This window comes from Dendrobates tinctorius, unplaced genomic scaffold, assembly GCF_039654945.1.
Source record: "Dendrobates tinctorius isolate UK_male_01 unplaced genomic scaffold, ASM3965494v1 ptg000270l, whole genome shotgun sequence".
In the NCBI taxonomy this organism is placed as follows: domain Eukaryota; kingdom Metazoa; phylum Chordata; class Amphibia; order Anura; family Dendrobatidae; genus Dendrobates; species Dendrobates tinctorius.
Window position 1 is genome coordinate 7,922,709 of NW_027361937.1, and position 16,076 is coordinate 7,938,784.

The 16,076-nt window shown below is 42.8% G+C and overlaps 1 protein-coding gene across 5 annotated transcripts in view; it reads right to left on the reverse strand.

Annotated features, from left to right (window-relative positions):
* Nucleotides 1-2,710: 2,710 nt before the first annotated feature.
* Nucleotides 2,711-16,076, reverse strand: part of LOC141069643 (arf-GAP with SH3 domain, ANK repeat and PH domain-containing protein 1-like) — a 328,366-nt gene continuing 315,000 nt past the window's right edge. For 2 of the 5 annotated variants that reach the window (XM_073559380.1, XM_073559382.1), the window contains exons 23-28: nt 15,800-15,958; nt 15,158-15,224; nt 13,804-13,859; nt 13,530-13,690; nt 5,186-5,308; nt 2,711-3,312 (exon numbers count right to left, since the gene is read on the reverse strand). In XM_073559380.1, coding sequence (XP_073415481.1) covers nt 3,238-3,312; nt 5,186-5,308; nt 13,530-13,690; nt 13,804-13,859; nt 15,158-15,224; nt 15,800-15,958 — 641 coding nt within the window. In that variant the 3' untranslated portion in view covers nt 2,711-3,237. The remainder of the gene's footprint in view (nt 3,313-5,185; nt 5,309-13,529; nt 13,691-13,803; nt 13,860-15,157; nt 15,225-15,799; nt 15,959-16,076) is intronic. The other 3 variants (XM_073559381.1, XM_073559383.1, XM_073559384.1) reach the window with 3 other exon arrangements.

A 16,076-nucleotide genomic window follows, 5' to 3' on the forward strand; every position in this document is an offset into this window, starting at 1 on the left:
ATATGGTAGGTCACAAGCCTCTGTCACTCCAGCTCTATTACCTGGTCAGCTGTGCCTCCTCCTGCTTGACTGACAGCCTTTATGCTGTGTGAGTTCAGGCAAAAGGAGCTGGTCAGTCCATTCCTCCATTATTAAAAAATCAAAGTTTGAATATGCAAAGTGCTATGGTAGATTTGAAGTCTCTGTCCATCCAGTTCTATTCCCCACCCTGAGATGCCTCATCCTGCTTGACTGACAGCTCCTTTGCTTGTGCTAGCCAGGGAATAGAGCTGGAGTGACATAGGCTTCAGATCTAGGATACACATTTGCATATCAATTCAAATGCAAATTTCTCAGGAATGGCCTGAATATGTAAATATATTGCAGAAAGTGTCTTTAAGGAAGATACATGTGCATATAAATAGTTTGGGGTGTGAAATCCTGCTGACAGCTTCCATTAAACACTTGAGTACAAATCCAGTGCTAATTTTGTCAATAATAATACTGTAACTCCAAATGTGCTTTAGTGGACTCCATTGAGAAACATGTGATGGTGTCTCCGCGGCTCTTGATTTACATGTTTTTGCATATTTCCCATAAGGGATGGGGGCAATGCTCTAGAATCACTGCGTTGAGAAACATGTGATGGTGTCTCCGCAGTGTTGGATGTTGATCTCCATGAGTTCATTCATCCTCATTTTTCACAGTCTTCTACTAGGCATTGCTCCTACTGGCCAGTTTCCTACTCCACACTGATGAGGGGCAATACCCCGAAACAGCTGTATGTGGATGGATACCATGTTTTGGCATAGGTGGTTTCCTTCATTGGAGACTGCCCTTCCCGTAGTTGTTCCTTCTCGGGGAAAGACCTGGCTGGTCATTGCTTGCGTTGAGAAACATGTGATAGTGTCTCCGCGGCTCTTGATTTACATGTTTTTGCATATTTCCCATAAGGGATGGGGGCAATGCTCTAGCATCACTGCGTTGAGAAACATGTGATGGTGTCTCCGCAGTGTTGGATGTTGATCTCCATGAGGTCACTCATCCTTATGTTCATAGCCTTTCACTAGGCATTGCTCCTACTGGCCAGTTTCCTACTCCACACTGATGAGGGGCAATACCCCGAAACAGCTGTATGTGGATGGATACCATGTTTTGGCATAGGTGGTTTCCTTCATTGGAGACTGCCCTTCCCGTAGTTGTTCCTTCTCGGGGAAAGACCTGGCTGGTCATTGCTTGCATTGAGAAACATGTGATAGTGTCTCCGCGGCTCTTGATTTACATGTTTTTGCATATTTCCCATAAGGGATGGGGGCAATGCTCTAGCATCACTGCGTTGAGAAACATGTGATGGTGTCTCCGCAGTGTGGGATGTTGATCTCCATGAGTTCATTCATCCTCATTTTTCACAGAGCACAGACTTGGCCGATGGACCAGAGTCCCGTGATTTGATCTGCCATACTTCTACAGAATGTTATATGTTCGCCAGGAAAAGGAAAGTGACATGATGTAAAAAAATAAATAAAAATGTGATTCCTCAGACTTTGCTACCTTGTTCCAATGGTTCATGATCCAGTTTTGATGCTCAGGTACCCAAGGAGAATGGTTTCAGGGGTAGACAAGGATTAGCATGGGCATTTTGGCATATCAACAGCTATGCAGTCCCACCACATAACTTGCTGTTATACTGTTGTGACACCTTCCTTTGATAGACATCATTAACTTTTACATTAATTTGAGCTAAAGTATCTCATCTGGTGGATCAGATAAGATGGGCCAGCCTTCACTCTCCATCAACAACCCTTGAATGTACATAAATATATGATGCCGGATCTTCTGCTGTTGTTCCTTGGACTTCTTTCAGTAGATACTAAAGACTGCATACCAGGGTCTTCAGGAGGAACAGATTCAATTGTTTTTATCAATACCAGTTTGGCAGTACATGGCCAAGATTCATGCTTCCATCATATAAGCTCCCTTTTTATGTGCTGCCCACCCTTGACACGCCATTTCAACAAAATAGTATCATTCGCTTCATGGAGGGAGGTTTGAGAGCTGCCACGAGATACATCCAAATTGGTTGAGCCAGATCACATGTGAAAGAAGGGTGCCCGTCCCAGCTAGTTAGCATAGCGAAGTGGAGAAAAAAAAGGGTTTTGACAGCAGTCCATGGAGATAAAAAAACAATATTTTATTGTGGCAATTAAGCCATGTTAAAATCAAATAGCCTGACGCGTTTCGAGTGCTTCACTTGCACTCTTATCTCCATGGAGTGCCATCAAAACCCTTTTTTTTCCTCTATCATTCGCTTCACCTGTCATTAGTTTTAATGCCATGGCCTACTGTAAAAAAAAACCAAAAAACTAAAATATTACGCCAAAAAGCCCTTATCAAGTCCTTCTGTGCTCCTTTATAAAAATGGTGTCCTAATGGGACATACAATCTGGATGTATGTCATCCAAAAGGAGATGGCTTTGCTGTAGTATCAGAGCTGTCAAAGGTGAGTAAAATGATATAACTATCTGCTGACGTAAGCCACAATGGTGGAGATGTGTCACCTTCTCATTCAAGTGAACACCCAGATATGTGAAGTCTGTTACCGGTGTGCACGTCTACAGCCTTTTATTTCCAGAACTATCGGGGACAGTCTGAAACATACTGAGGATAAATACTCCTGGGCTCACACATGTATCTTACCTAATGAAATAGGTGGTTCCTGCCACCACTGTACTCAATGCAAACATACGGTTTTAATTTCCACAATATGAACAATGCAGAATGGAAAACACAGATATAAGATTTGGTCTTCATAAAAATATGGTACGGCGGTGAAGTATGAGCACTTCTACCGGAGACATGATTGACCCATGATATGTAATATATAGATAGTAATTGAGCGGCTAAGCAGACACAAGAATTGGCTTGTAAAAGTGACACAAAGCTATCTGCGTTACAAGGCACAGCACAAGCAGAATATTCAAGTCTATTACCCCCTTGATTTCTGGATTATGTAACACGGTAGAGAGTCATATACTGTATTTGGCAATTATGGAGTGGTTCCTTTTTATTGGAAGGTTAACGACCAGAAAGATTAATGCGGATCCCATTAATTCCATGTTTCCAAACATTGTTCAATATCTCAGTTGCTGCCAAGCCAGTCTCGGGTCCACAGGGAAACATATGGGTCTGTCTTAATAGTATATACAACTAAAATCCTTCATTTCCTTGATGCACTTAATGCCCATAGGATTGTGCTTCTTAGTCGGTCAACAAATGCACAAAGGATGCTGGGAAAACTCCTCTTCTATGTAGCTGCCCATCAATGTAGCCATTCTAGGAAAGAATGAGGAGCAAGGAATAAGTCATGTCAGCCAATAAGAGAGGAATTGTGCAAAACATACATTTGCAAGTAAAGTATGGACAGATGTCTATGACAATTTCTGGGAGATATTGCTAATATTAACGTCTTACATGTACCATATTTTTCGGATTAAAAGAAGCACTTTATTCCTCCAAATTTGGGAGGAAAATGGGAGTGCATCTTATAATCCAAAGGTAGCTTACCGGGTGAGGCGGCGGTTGAGTGGGGTCACAGGAGGTAGAGTCGCTGCTTCAGCAGGCCGGCAGGGATAGCAGGACTAGGGCGATACTGCGGTGCCTGTGCTCTCAATCAGCGCATGCGCTGCCTCCAGTGGCCATTTTTCCAAAGCCCACGGCAGGGAAACCAATTAGAAAAAGGGCCAACATCTACTGAGAGCAGAGGCCTCATTCCAGGCTCCTGAAGCAACGGCACTACCTACTGTGACCCCGCTCCACCATCGCCGTCCCCCGGTAGGCTACCATTAAAACGGACTATAAGATGCACCACCATTTTATTTAAAATATTTTTTTTTCTACTTTCCACCCCAAAATTTGTGGAGCATTCTAATCCACAAAATACTGTAATTGTAAAATCTATAAACTATTTCATAGTTGACGGTGAATAAAGAAGCAGGGCTATGACCTCCAGATAACATGGGTGTAAGGGAACCTCCCTGACATGAAAAGGTAATTAAAGAGGATTATCTGCTGGATGGCACACTAGGCAGGTATTTTTGGATACAACAGATTTATGGCCAGTAGAGATGACCTATTACTACCTCCAGCATCACAACAGAAAAGCAAGCATATTACTTTGGGCTCCTCTGTTGTATTCCAATTATGGATGTTTTTTTTTTATGAACAGCATGGGTCCTACAGTTATGAAATTCAAATTTTCAGAGTCGTTGCGAACATAACGCATTGTGTTACGTCACTCGGCAGGTGCGGCAGTGCCTCCAGACTAATATCGGCTGATGGATGATGCCATCTATGCCATGTCTCCTATTTAAAGAAAGGTAAATTCGTGTTGGGAAATGTGACAGTAATATCTCCTGGTTGGGACCTACAGGGGAAAATATATTGTCAAAGTTGGGGATACCATCATTTTCTAAAATAACGAGCCACATCCCTGACCAGCCCTGTTATGAATCACTGGAGGGGAGATATGTGGGCGTAACTTGGTTAATAAAAACAAATGCTGAACTATGATGAGTGTCAGTCCTGAGAGACACAGTGCGCCGTGTTTTTTTACCGTGACTCCTCCAAAAATATAGAGCTCCCCTTCATAAGAGACAGTCAACTCTGCGACATCAGGTTTAGTAAATTTCTTCTGTTTATCCTTTTTATTTTATGTAATTGTTTATACAGTATTGTTTTGCCCATTCTGTAACATCTTTGCATATTTTCTTTCTAAACACTGCCTATTTTTTGGATTAAATATCTGAAACTTAATAGGTTCGTTCCTTTTGCTCTATAAACCACACCCCTAAAGCAATACGCTATCTCTAACAGGTGTCTAGGTATATATATATTCCATGCATTGGAATGTGTCTATACAATACGCTTACTGTGAGTTCCCCAATAACTGGCCTAGTGGTCAAAAGAGCCGTTGCCTTGACAGTCAATTGTGTAATTATCCTAACAATTGGAGGCGATGGAGTGTTGTTTCCTGACGAATTGGTACCAGCCACGAGAGATGCACGCTGCCCCCTGTTGGTTCCCTGACAGTTAACACTTGTTAATATTGACTCGATTTATTGCAAACCGTGTAAGGAATCCAAGGATTATTCTTTGTTAGAGGCCTCCGAGCATCATGCCTCTTGCGCTACATGATTTAGCTACTTACCCACCAGTTCTGATCTTCTTCTTCTGTAACTACAATAATTTCCCCTATACTAAATGTGAGTTCATCATCTCTATCTGCAGTGCAGTCAAATAAAGCCTTCACCCGTCGGAGCTTTGGCTTGCTCTTAAGAAAGACAGAAAAAGAACAAAATATTAGATACTTCAAAGATGTGTATGTTATCGGGAGGATAAGACTGAATCTGTGTGAATACATATTGAGAAGCTTTTACCACGAAGGAGACAATCATTTGCAACAGACTACCAAGTTTCCAGACATTTCCCTAAAGGTATGCTCATACTTAGTTTTTTTTCTATGAGACTTCTGAAGCAGAGCCACATCAAAAATTGCTTCAAATGCACTATGAATAATATTCCTATTCATTTACATGGAAAATCCTCTTAGTTGTTCATACTGCAAGGTTTTTTACAACAATTTTTTTCCCCAAGATTTTGAAAAAAGCAGAGAAAAGCAGTGTTTCCTGAAGAGGATTCCCCTTTAAAATCACATTGGATTTTCAACTTGCAAAGAACGCCAATGGAACACAACGTAAATCTTTAACCAGTTCAGGACAGATTACCCCTGTTCAGTTCTTTTTTTAAACATGTGATTTAAAGAGCGGAGATAATGACGATTTGGATTAGCAGAGGCTTTATTTACCATACTTATTCTTTATTTGTTTTTTTATTTATTTTTAATTTATCTCATATATTGTGCCCCCATCCACCTTATAGGGAAGGTGCTGCAATTTTATATGATTTGCAAAAAGAGAGTAAGTAACAAAACATGTTGTTTCAGCAAATGTTGTACTAACTAGGATTTATGGCTTGTTTGTAATAATGTTTTAATGTAGCCACTGGGCGCTGCCATCTTGATTTGCAGATCTGTGGAGGACTCATACAGTCTGCAAATATGGCCATCCCTGGACATAGGAGACTGCGGTCGGCTCCCGACCCCACCATGCAGCCTCATTAGCAGAGAACTGGGCAAGCCCCTGTGGGCTGCACCATTCACTGCTGTAGGTGTGGCTGGGCGCCATTTTACTGTAGCCCAGTGCTATCTGCTGAGCTCCACTTACCCTCTATCACAGGACCACTTGTGGCATAACAGGTCCTGTGTTGTGAGGAGAGGCTGTAGATATGGAGAAGGTGGTCAGCAGAGAAGAGAAGCGCTCACTGGAGCCGGAGAGTGGTGAGTGCGGGTGACTTTCATCTATGCTCCTCTGTACTGCTTACTCCAGGCTCGGCCCTGTGCTTCCTGCTCTACTGTGTTCTTCTGCTCTGTCTCCTCACTCGCAGCCCCAGTGATCTCCGGTAATCTGACACCTTTGCTTTTATGGCTGTCTGAGGAGGACAGTGACTTATACAGCCCATAGTCTTGTGTATAATTGGGGGGGGCTGGAAGTTTCACCAGTGTGGGCATATCTGTAATACTGTCTCCTGTGATACTGCCTGCTGAGCCGTGTATCTAATCCTCTCCGGTGTGATACTGACTGCTGAGCCGTGTATCTAATCCTATCCTGTGTGATACTGACTGCTGAGCCGTGTATCTAATCCTATCCTGTGTGATACTGACTGCTGAGCCGTGTATCTAATCCTATCCTGTGTGACACTGACTGCTGAGCTGTGTATCTAATCCTATCCTGTGTGACACTGACTGCCGAGCCGTGTATCTAATCCTTTCCTGTGTGATACTGTCTGCCGAGCTGTGTATCTAATCCTATCCTGTGTGATACTGACTGCTGAGCTGTGTATCTAATCCTCCCCTGTGTGATACTGACTGCTGAGCCGTGTATCTAATCCTCTCCGGTGTGATACTGACTGCTGAGCCGTGTATCTAATCCTATCCTGTGTGATACTGACTGCTGAGCCGTGTATCTAATCCTCTCCTGTGTGACACTGTCTGCTGAGCCGTGTATCTAATCCTATCCTGTGTGATACTGACTGCTGAGCTGTGTATCTAATCCTATCCTGTGTGACACTGACTGCTGAGCCGTGTATCTAATCCTCTCCTGTGTGACACTGTCTGCTGAGCCGTGTATCTAATCCTATCCTGTGTGATACTGACTGCTGAGCTGTGTATCTAATCCTATCCTGTGTGACACTGACTGCTGAGCCGTGTATCTAATCCTATCCTGTGTGATACTGTCTGCCGAGCTGTGTATCTAATCCTATCCTGTGTGATACTGACTGCTGAGCTGTGTATCTAATCCTCCCCTGTGTGATACTGACTGCTGAGCTGTGTATCTAATCCTATCCTGTGTGATACTGACTGTTGAGCCGTGTATCTAATCCTATCCTGTGTGATACTGACTGCTGAGCTGTGTATCTAATCCTCTCCTGTGTGATACTGTCTGCTGAGCCGTGTATCTAATCCTCCCCTGTGTGATACTGACTGCTGAGCCGTGTATCTAATCCTATCCTGTGTGATACTGACTGCTGAGCTGTGTATCTAATCCTATCCTGTGTGATACTGACTGCTGAGCTGTGTATCTAATCCTCCCCTGTGTGATACTGACTGCTGAGCTGTGTATCTAATCCTATCCTGTGTGATACTGACTGCTGAGCTGTGTATCTAATCCTATCCTGTGTGATACTGACTGCTGAGCCGTGTATCTAATCCTATCCTGTGTGATACTAACTGCTGAGACGTGTATCTAATCCTATCCTGTGTGATACTGTCTGCTGAGCTGTGTATCTAATCCTATCCTGTGTGATACTGTCTGCTGAGCCGTGTATCTAATCCTCTCCTGTGTGATACTGACTGCTGAGCAGTGTATCTAATCCTATCCTGTGTGATACTGACTGCTGAGCTGTGTATCTAATCCTATCCTGTGTGATACTGTCTGCTGAGCCGTGTATCTAATCCTCCCGTGTGATACTGACTGCTGAGCCGTGTATCTAATCCTATCCTGTGTGATACTGACTGCTGAGCCGTGTATCTAATCCTATCCTGTGTGATACTGACTGCTGAGCCGTGTATCTAATCCTATCCTGTGTGATACTGACTGCTGAGCTGTGTATCTAATCCTCTCCTGTGTGATACTGACTGCAGAGCCATGTATCTAATCCTATCCTGTGTGATACTGACTGCTGAGCCGTGTATCTAATCCTATCCTGTGTGATACTGACTGCTGAGCCGTGTATCTAATCCTATCCTGTGTGATACTGACTGCTGAGCTGTGTATCTAATCCTATCCTGTGTGATACTGACTGCTGAGCCGTGTATCTAATCCTATCCTGTGTGTTACTGACTGCTGAGCCGTGTATCTAATCCTCTCCTGTGTGATACTGACTGCAGAGCCGTGTATCTAATCCTATCCTGTGTGTTACTGACTGCTGAGCCGTGTATCTAATCCTCTCCTGTGTGATACTGACTGCAGAGCCGTGTATCTAATCCTATCCCGTGTGATACTGCTCTCCTGAAATACTCTGTGCTGCTGTCACCCTACTCCCAGAATCCTTGCTGCCTGCCATCCTCGGTGACCAAAGACCCCATTCCTCTCCTCAGATCCTGTCCTCGCGATGTGTGAAAGCGAGGCGACAGAGGCCTGATGTATGGAGGAAGGAGCAGGGCGACAGCAGCACAGAGTATTTCAGGAGAGCAGTGTGCTGGTCTGTGGGGGGCGCCCTGTTCGGTGCCAGGGATTGTACAAAGAGCGCTGTGTTTTATACACATGGATGGACCGTCTGCTTGTCTGCTCCACAGAAATCCAGGAAACGTTTCTGCTGATTAATGGCCTGTTCTGATCCAGACTTTACATGCAAAGACAGTCAGTAACTTTGCAGGCCCCATCAAAATGGCTGCTCACTGTGTTCCTAGATGTCATCCTCTCTTTTCCCTTAGCAAACACCCAGAAGGGGAGGAGAGGAGTGACACCACACCCATGTCAGCAGACTCCGCCCATAATTACTGCAGGGCAGTAATGTGAGCTAGTTGCACTAGGTTTTTGGGCCAAACTTCAGTAGCTGCTCCCCCTAGTGTTAACTAGGAAATGCCAAACTTTTTAAAATTATTTTTCATATTTTACAAATTTAAAAACAAACGAAAATATTTTTTAAGAAAATGTAAACATTAATTCTTCACATTTTTTCAACTGCTGAAAAAAAATTTTTTGGATGACACCTTCCCTTTAAGGTCATAAAAGACCATTAGGGGACATTTCAACATTTAAATACCATATATACGCGCGTATAAGCCGAGATTTTCAGCCCATTTTTTTGGGCTGAAAGTCCCCCCTCTCGGCTTATACGCGAGTCATATACGTCAGGGGGTCGGCGGGGGAGGGGAAGCGGGGGTGTCAGATCATACTCCCCCCTTCCTTGGCGCATCTGTGTAGCCCCCCGCTTCTCCCACGGTCTCAGGCTGCTTCCTTCAGCAGTCACATGGTACCGCTCATTAAAGTCATGAATATGTGCATATTCATGACTTTAATGAGCGGTACCTCATGACTGCTGAAGGAGCCTGAGACGGTGGGAGAAGAGAGGCTGCAGAGACTGCGCCAGGAGGGGGTAAATATATATGCAATATTCACCTGTCCCCGGTCCACCGCTGCGCGCTGCTCTGTCCTCCACGTCCCGCTGGCTTTGATGTTCAGGTCAGAGGGCGCGGTGACGTAGTTAGTGCACGCCGCACCCTTTGCTGCCTGAACGTCACTGACAGAGGTCCCAGAAGACAGGGCGGCAGTGGTGGACTGGGGACAGGTGAATATCTGAGGTGTCGGGGCCCTGAGCCAGCGGTGACACCGGCACCTGTCCCCCATAGTGCGCCGGTGTCCCCGCCTGCTCAGCACACCGGCACCTGGCCCCCAGCAACAAGAGGTATGTCTTTTTTTATTTGCAGCAGCAGCATTTGGGGCATAATGTATAGAGCATCTTATGAGGCAGCATATGGGGCCTATTCTATGGAGCATCTTATGGGGCATTTAATGGGGTCATAATCTACGGAGCATCATATGGGGGCATAATCTATAAAGCAGCATATGGGGCATAATCTATGGTGCATTTTATGGAGCAGCATATGGAGGCATAATATATGGAGCATCTTATGGGGCAGCATATGGGGGCATAATCTATGAAACATCTTATGGAGCCATAACCTTTATGGAGCAGCATATGGGGCATATTATTCTATGGAGCATCTTATGGGGCCATTATTAACCTTTGTGCAGCATTATATGGGGTGTATTTTGTATGGAGCATCTTATGGGGCCATCATGAACTGTATGGAGCATTATATGGGGCTCCTGATTCAATAAGGATATTCAAAAACATTTAACCTACTGATGTCTCAATTTTACTTTTATTGGTATCTATTTTTACTTTTGAAATTTACCAGTAGCTGCTGCAATTTCCACCCTAGGCTGATACTCGAGTCAATAAGTTTTCCCAGTTTTTTGTGGCAAAATTATGGGGGGGTCGGCTTATACTTGGACATGATTATATATGGTACTTTTTAAAAAAAAAAAATCTTATTTTACCGGTAATTGGGGCTAGTATATGGAAATGAAGCCTATTGGCTGAAGATCTGACTGGCTATCCAAGGACCCTGCAGCTCCTGCTCCCTGAAAACACCCAGTGATTACATGACTGGGGGAAGCACCTATTAATGTATGCACAGCACATGTTCTGCACAATGTATAGTGATGGAGGAGGTAGAGATGCTAATAAACCGCCTGTGCCCGCTCTTTGGGGCACACACTTACATCTGGCTCACCGCAGCCATGCAATCACGTGCAGCTGTTCTACTATACAGTGACTGTTTAGAACATTGCTGAAGAGTAGAATGCGGAATGCCTGGACGTTACAAGTTGATGAGAAGTCCAGACGTGTAGAAGTGGTTAAAGGGATTGTCCAGTACTGGGCAACTGCTGCTTAGTCTGTTCAGACCCAAAGTAATATAATTACAGTCCATGCTCCCTTCCTGCAGCGGAGCCATTCCAGCTATGTCGGCAGCATAGTTCCCAATGACGACCGGTCACGTGCTGGCTGCAGTCAATGAATGGCCGCTGGAATGTTGCCTATGTAGGATGTAACTATATGCTGAATATAATGCTGTCTGCAGAACCTGCAGGGCACAAATTAGATTAGCTAAAGCTGAAAATGAACTGAGGCTTGCAAGAGATGTCAAAAGCAATAATAAAGGATTTTGGGGATATGTCAAAAGTAAAAGAAAAGTCAAAGATGCTATAGGATTTTTACAGGATGAAAATGATGAAATGGTAAGACAGGATGTTGAGAAGGCTGAACTTTTAAATTCCTATTTTGCATCTGTTTTCTCTCAGAAAGGAAATGCAACATCAACTGTTATTCACTGTCCTATTAAGGGAATAGAAGAATCCAGGATATCTATAAACAGAAAGATAGTGAGGAAACACTTAGCTAACCTAAATGAATTCAAGTCTCCAGGTCCAGATGAATTACACCCCAGAGTACTGAAGGAGATAGCAGAAGAAATTTTTGAACCCCTCTCCATAATCTTTGAAAATTCTTGGAGAACAGGAGAAGTGCCAGAAGACTGGAGAAGAGCAAATGTTGTTCCTATCTTCAAAAAGGGGAAGAAGGTGGACCCAGGCAACTATAGGCCGGTGAGTCTGACTTCTATACCAGGAAAGATCTTTGAACAAATTATTAAACAACATGTATGTCAATACCTGGATAAGAATGAAGTGATTAAACAGAGTCAGCATGGGTTTCTAACTAATAAGTCATGTCAGACTAACTTAATTTCCTTCTATGACGGTATCACTGATTGGGTGGATCAAGGAAATGCTGTAGATATAGTATATCTTGACTTCAGCAAAGCATTTGACAAAGTCTCTCATACAATCCTTATTGAAAAAATGACTAAGTATGGAATGGACAAGGCAACTGTTAGGTGGATTCATAACTGGCTTAGTGATCGGACACAAAGAGTGGTCGTAAATGGCTGCACATCCAGTTGGAAGAATGTCTCAAGTGGGGTACCACAGGGCTCTGTCCTGGGCCCTGTATTGTTCAACATCTTTATCAACGATTTAGATGAAGGAATTGAGGGTAAACTGATTAAATTTGCTGATGACACAAAGCTAGGAGGGATAGCTAATACTAGAGAAGAGAGAGAGAGGATTCAAAAAGATTTAAATAAACTGGAGAAGTGGGCAGCAACTAACAGAATGGTTTTTAACAGGGAGAAATGCAAAGTACTACATCTGGGCAATAAAAATGAAAAAAGCATATACAGAATGGGAGGAATAGGGCTAAGTGACAGCACATGTGAAAAAGACTTGGGTATACTAATAGATCACAGACTGAATATGAGTCAACAGTGTGATGCAGCAGCAAAAAAGGCAAATGCAATTCTAGGATGTATTAACAGAAGCATACAGTCTAGATCACGTGAAGTCATTATTTCCCTCTACTCCTCTTTGGTCAGACCTCATCTGGAATATTGTGTCCAGTTTTGGGCACCACATTTTAAAAAAGACATCAACAAACTGGAGCAAGTTCAGAAAAGAGCGACCAGAATGGTGACCGGTCTGCAAACCCTGTCTTATGAGGAAAGGTTGCAGGATTTGGGAATGTTTAGTTTGCAAAAGAGAAGACTGAGAGGAGACTTAATAGCTGTCTACAAATATCTAAAGGGCTGTCACATTGTAGAAGGATCAACTTTATTCTCATTTGCACAAGGAAAGACTAGAAGCAAGGGGATGAAACTGAATGGGAAGAGACACAGATTAGATATTAGAAAAAACTTTTTGACAGTTGATCAATGAGTGGAACAGGCTGCCACGAGAAGTGGTGAGTTCTCCTTCAATGGAAGTCTTCAAACAGAGGCTGGACAGACATCTGACTGGGATGATTTAGCGAATCCTGCTTTGAGCAGGGGGTTGGACCAGATGGCCCAGGAGGTCCCTTCCAACTCTACGATTCTATGATTCTATGATTCTGTTTTAATTTTAATTCAGGTCCTGAATGATTAAATCTGGGATTGTGGTGAACTTGTGAAACCAGTGTTGAAGTTTAAAATACTTTCTATACATTTTTCCAAGATGCCTGACTGCTCCAAAAAGTTGACTATATTATAAGATGCTCAGACAACTTCAACAGCTGTCACCTGACAGCTTATACTCCTTACTTCTCCATCCATGCCAGCTCAGATGAGCGTATAAGTATGTACAATGGTGATGGCTTATCTTCTCTGAAACACAAAAATCAGACACTAAAATTCAACAATTCTGACCCTTCCTTCCTCTAACATCATCTGTTGGGGAGAAAAGCCATCATATACATTAGAAGACTAGTGGCTTTAGTTACTCTGTGTGGCAAAATTAGGTGCCCCGTAAGGAAGGTAAACCATGAAATCTCACCAGGCTCATCCTTCGTGGCATTGGCAGAGGTGGCTCTTGATTAGAGGCTGGGACATGATAGAGTTCTTGCACAGATGGTCCTGGAGATACGTTACTCTGAGTCGATCTTTGGTTTCCTGGTTTTGAATATCCTTCTGTCCTGTAATCAACTAGTAAATAGACTGTCATTAAATCAGAAAATATTTGACAAATGATATAAGATACAACTGTAGAAGGCACAATTCTGAAATTATTGGGTTTACTGTACAATAATAGTTACGCTGGGATCACATACCTTTAGGTGGGATTTCTGGCACTTCATGAAGACTACTGAGTTTTGGTGATCCAATACTGTAATCACAAAGACAAACACTATAACACATACAAACAGCCAAACGTAAGAGAGTATTCTCACGAGCAATTTCTCTCAGAAATATCTGGTTATTTAGCCCACAAGAACAGTGGTTTAGCTAATGGAGTCTCACAGCGTGAGCTTCAACGGCCTTCAGCCCTGTTCTTCATCAACAAGTCCAGTATTTGGCAGCAGGAAATAATGCCAAATACTGGGCAGCCTGTGCAGCCATACATAACAGGATATACAGAGACCGGCTGTGTACATCCTATTTCTGTTATACAGAGATGTGACACATTAGCTTTCGCCAGTCATACCTCCCAACTTTCCAAGAAGAAAAATTGGGATAGATCATATAAAATTTCAGGCCATCCTTCCCTAACCAAACTCATTTGCCATATAATTTTCCCCTGGCCATGAAGAAAATGTTATAAAGTGATAAATAAACACTGTATAAACAAAAAAAAACAAAAAACTGTAAAAACAAAAAACAATGGTTGACGGCATTTTTCAACCATTTCACCAAACTTGCATTTCTTTTTCAATTTTGCAGTACATTGTATGGAAAAATGAATGTAATCATTCAAAACTAAAACTTGTCTTGCAAAAAACAAGGCTTGGGACAAAGTTACTATGTGACTACGCACTGCACATTGTCACAATTTGACAATGTCACAATTCACTGGTATTGCTAGTGTAAGCAGGTAGTCACACGACTGCATGTATGCGATTTGCATACTTGAGGTCACACACCAACTAGACGTGTCCGGCTTCTCTCTATTCATTTTTATGGGTAGAAGTTGAGCACAATTAGTTGACGTATTACCGCATCTAGTTGGCGCGTGACCACAAGTATGCAAACTACATGTGTGCAGTCACCAGGCTTACACTAGCAATAACAGGGAACTGTGATGGTGTGCACACTGTGACTCTCACGATTCAGCAAACTGCAGTCACACTTTTGTCCCAAGCCTGGACCAACCCTTTTATATACTGTACATAAATGTATTTCTAAAAAAACAAAATCTTATTTTTTGGGGATGGTATACTATGAAAATCTACCTCTATGTACCAGTACAATGTGCCTATAAAGAAGAACAACATTTTGAGATGCAGCGTTGAGACATATGCACTAGTGACATTATGGAGACTGGCGGGAGACCCAAGCAGCATTGAAAGAGAATTGCTCAGAGATAGGTGAAGAGAGTAGAATGATTTTTTTGGCCTGCTTTAAAATAAAAATAAAAACTTGAATAAACTAATCTAAGTTGAAATAAGTTATATAATAGATATTTACCTTGGTCTCCTAGATATAACTTCTGACTGGAGAAATTTTGATGGAGAAGTGCAGCACGAGCCATAATCTGGAATATGGAGGCAACATTTGACTTTTCTATCTTAGACATGAGGAAAATACTATGATGTGTCACTTACTGGGCTGCTGGGTGCTGTTTTGATAAAATCTATGTTTTTTCTGCTGTTGATTTAGGATTGCTGTGAATGCTGAGCTCTGTATAACCCGGCCCACACCAGTGACAGACAGCTTCCTGTGTACACTGTACAACAAGATGCTAATGAGTGGGGTGGGGCAAAGTAACACAGACTAGCAGGACTGCTGGGAAGGTGTCACTTAGTCCTCTACAGTAGTGATAATCTCCTGCTGTTAAAACACTGATAATATTGAAGCTGCAGCAAGCTACACATAGCTGGAATCAGGGTCTCAGTCCCTACATTATCCTGTGCTCCAATTAAGTAACAAAAACCTGTTGACAGACTGCCCTTATTACCTGAATGAGTCTTCTTTTCTTACCCTGCACTTTCACATTAAGGCACTGTGATATAACATTACTTAGTAGGTTAGCATTCATAATAAATTAGTAAAAATCACAATATTCCAGTATAATATACTAATCAACAGACTAACTGAAGTTACCCTTACCAAAGTGCAGATTGCTTTGACTAGAGGGGCTGTGTGGAATAATAGGTGCAGGCTCTGAAAGTGCCCTCTTGTGCTTTGTAGTCAATGGAGGTGTGGCAGGCAGCTTTTTGGGGACAGGTGATGGACTAGCAGGGGGAGGAGGTGGTGGTACATTGGGTGCTGAGAAAGAAACAATATGCATGCATTGAATTGTAAACATATATGATTGAGTTTCTCCCTAAATAGAGTTCTTTTCCCTTCACACGTATTTAGTTACTCTAACGTGTATATTCTCCCC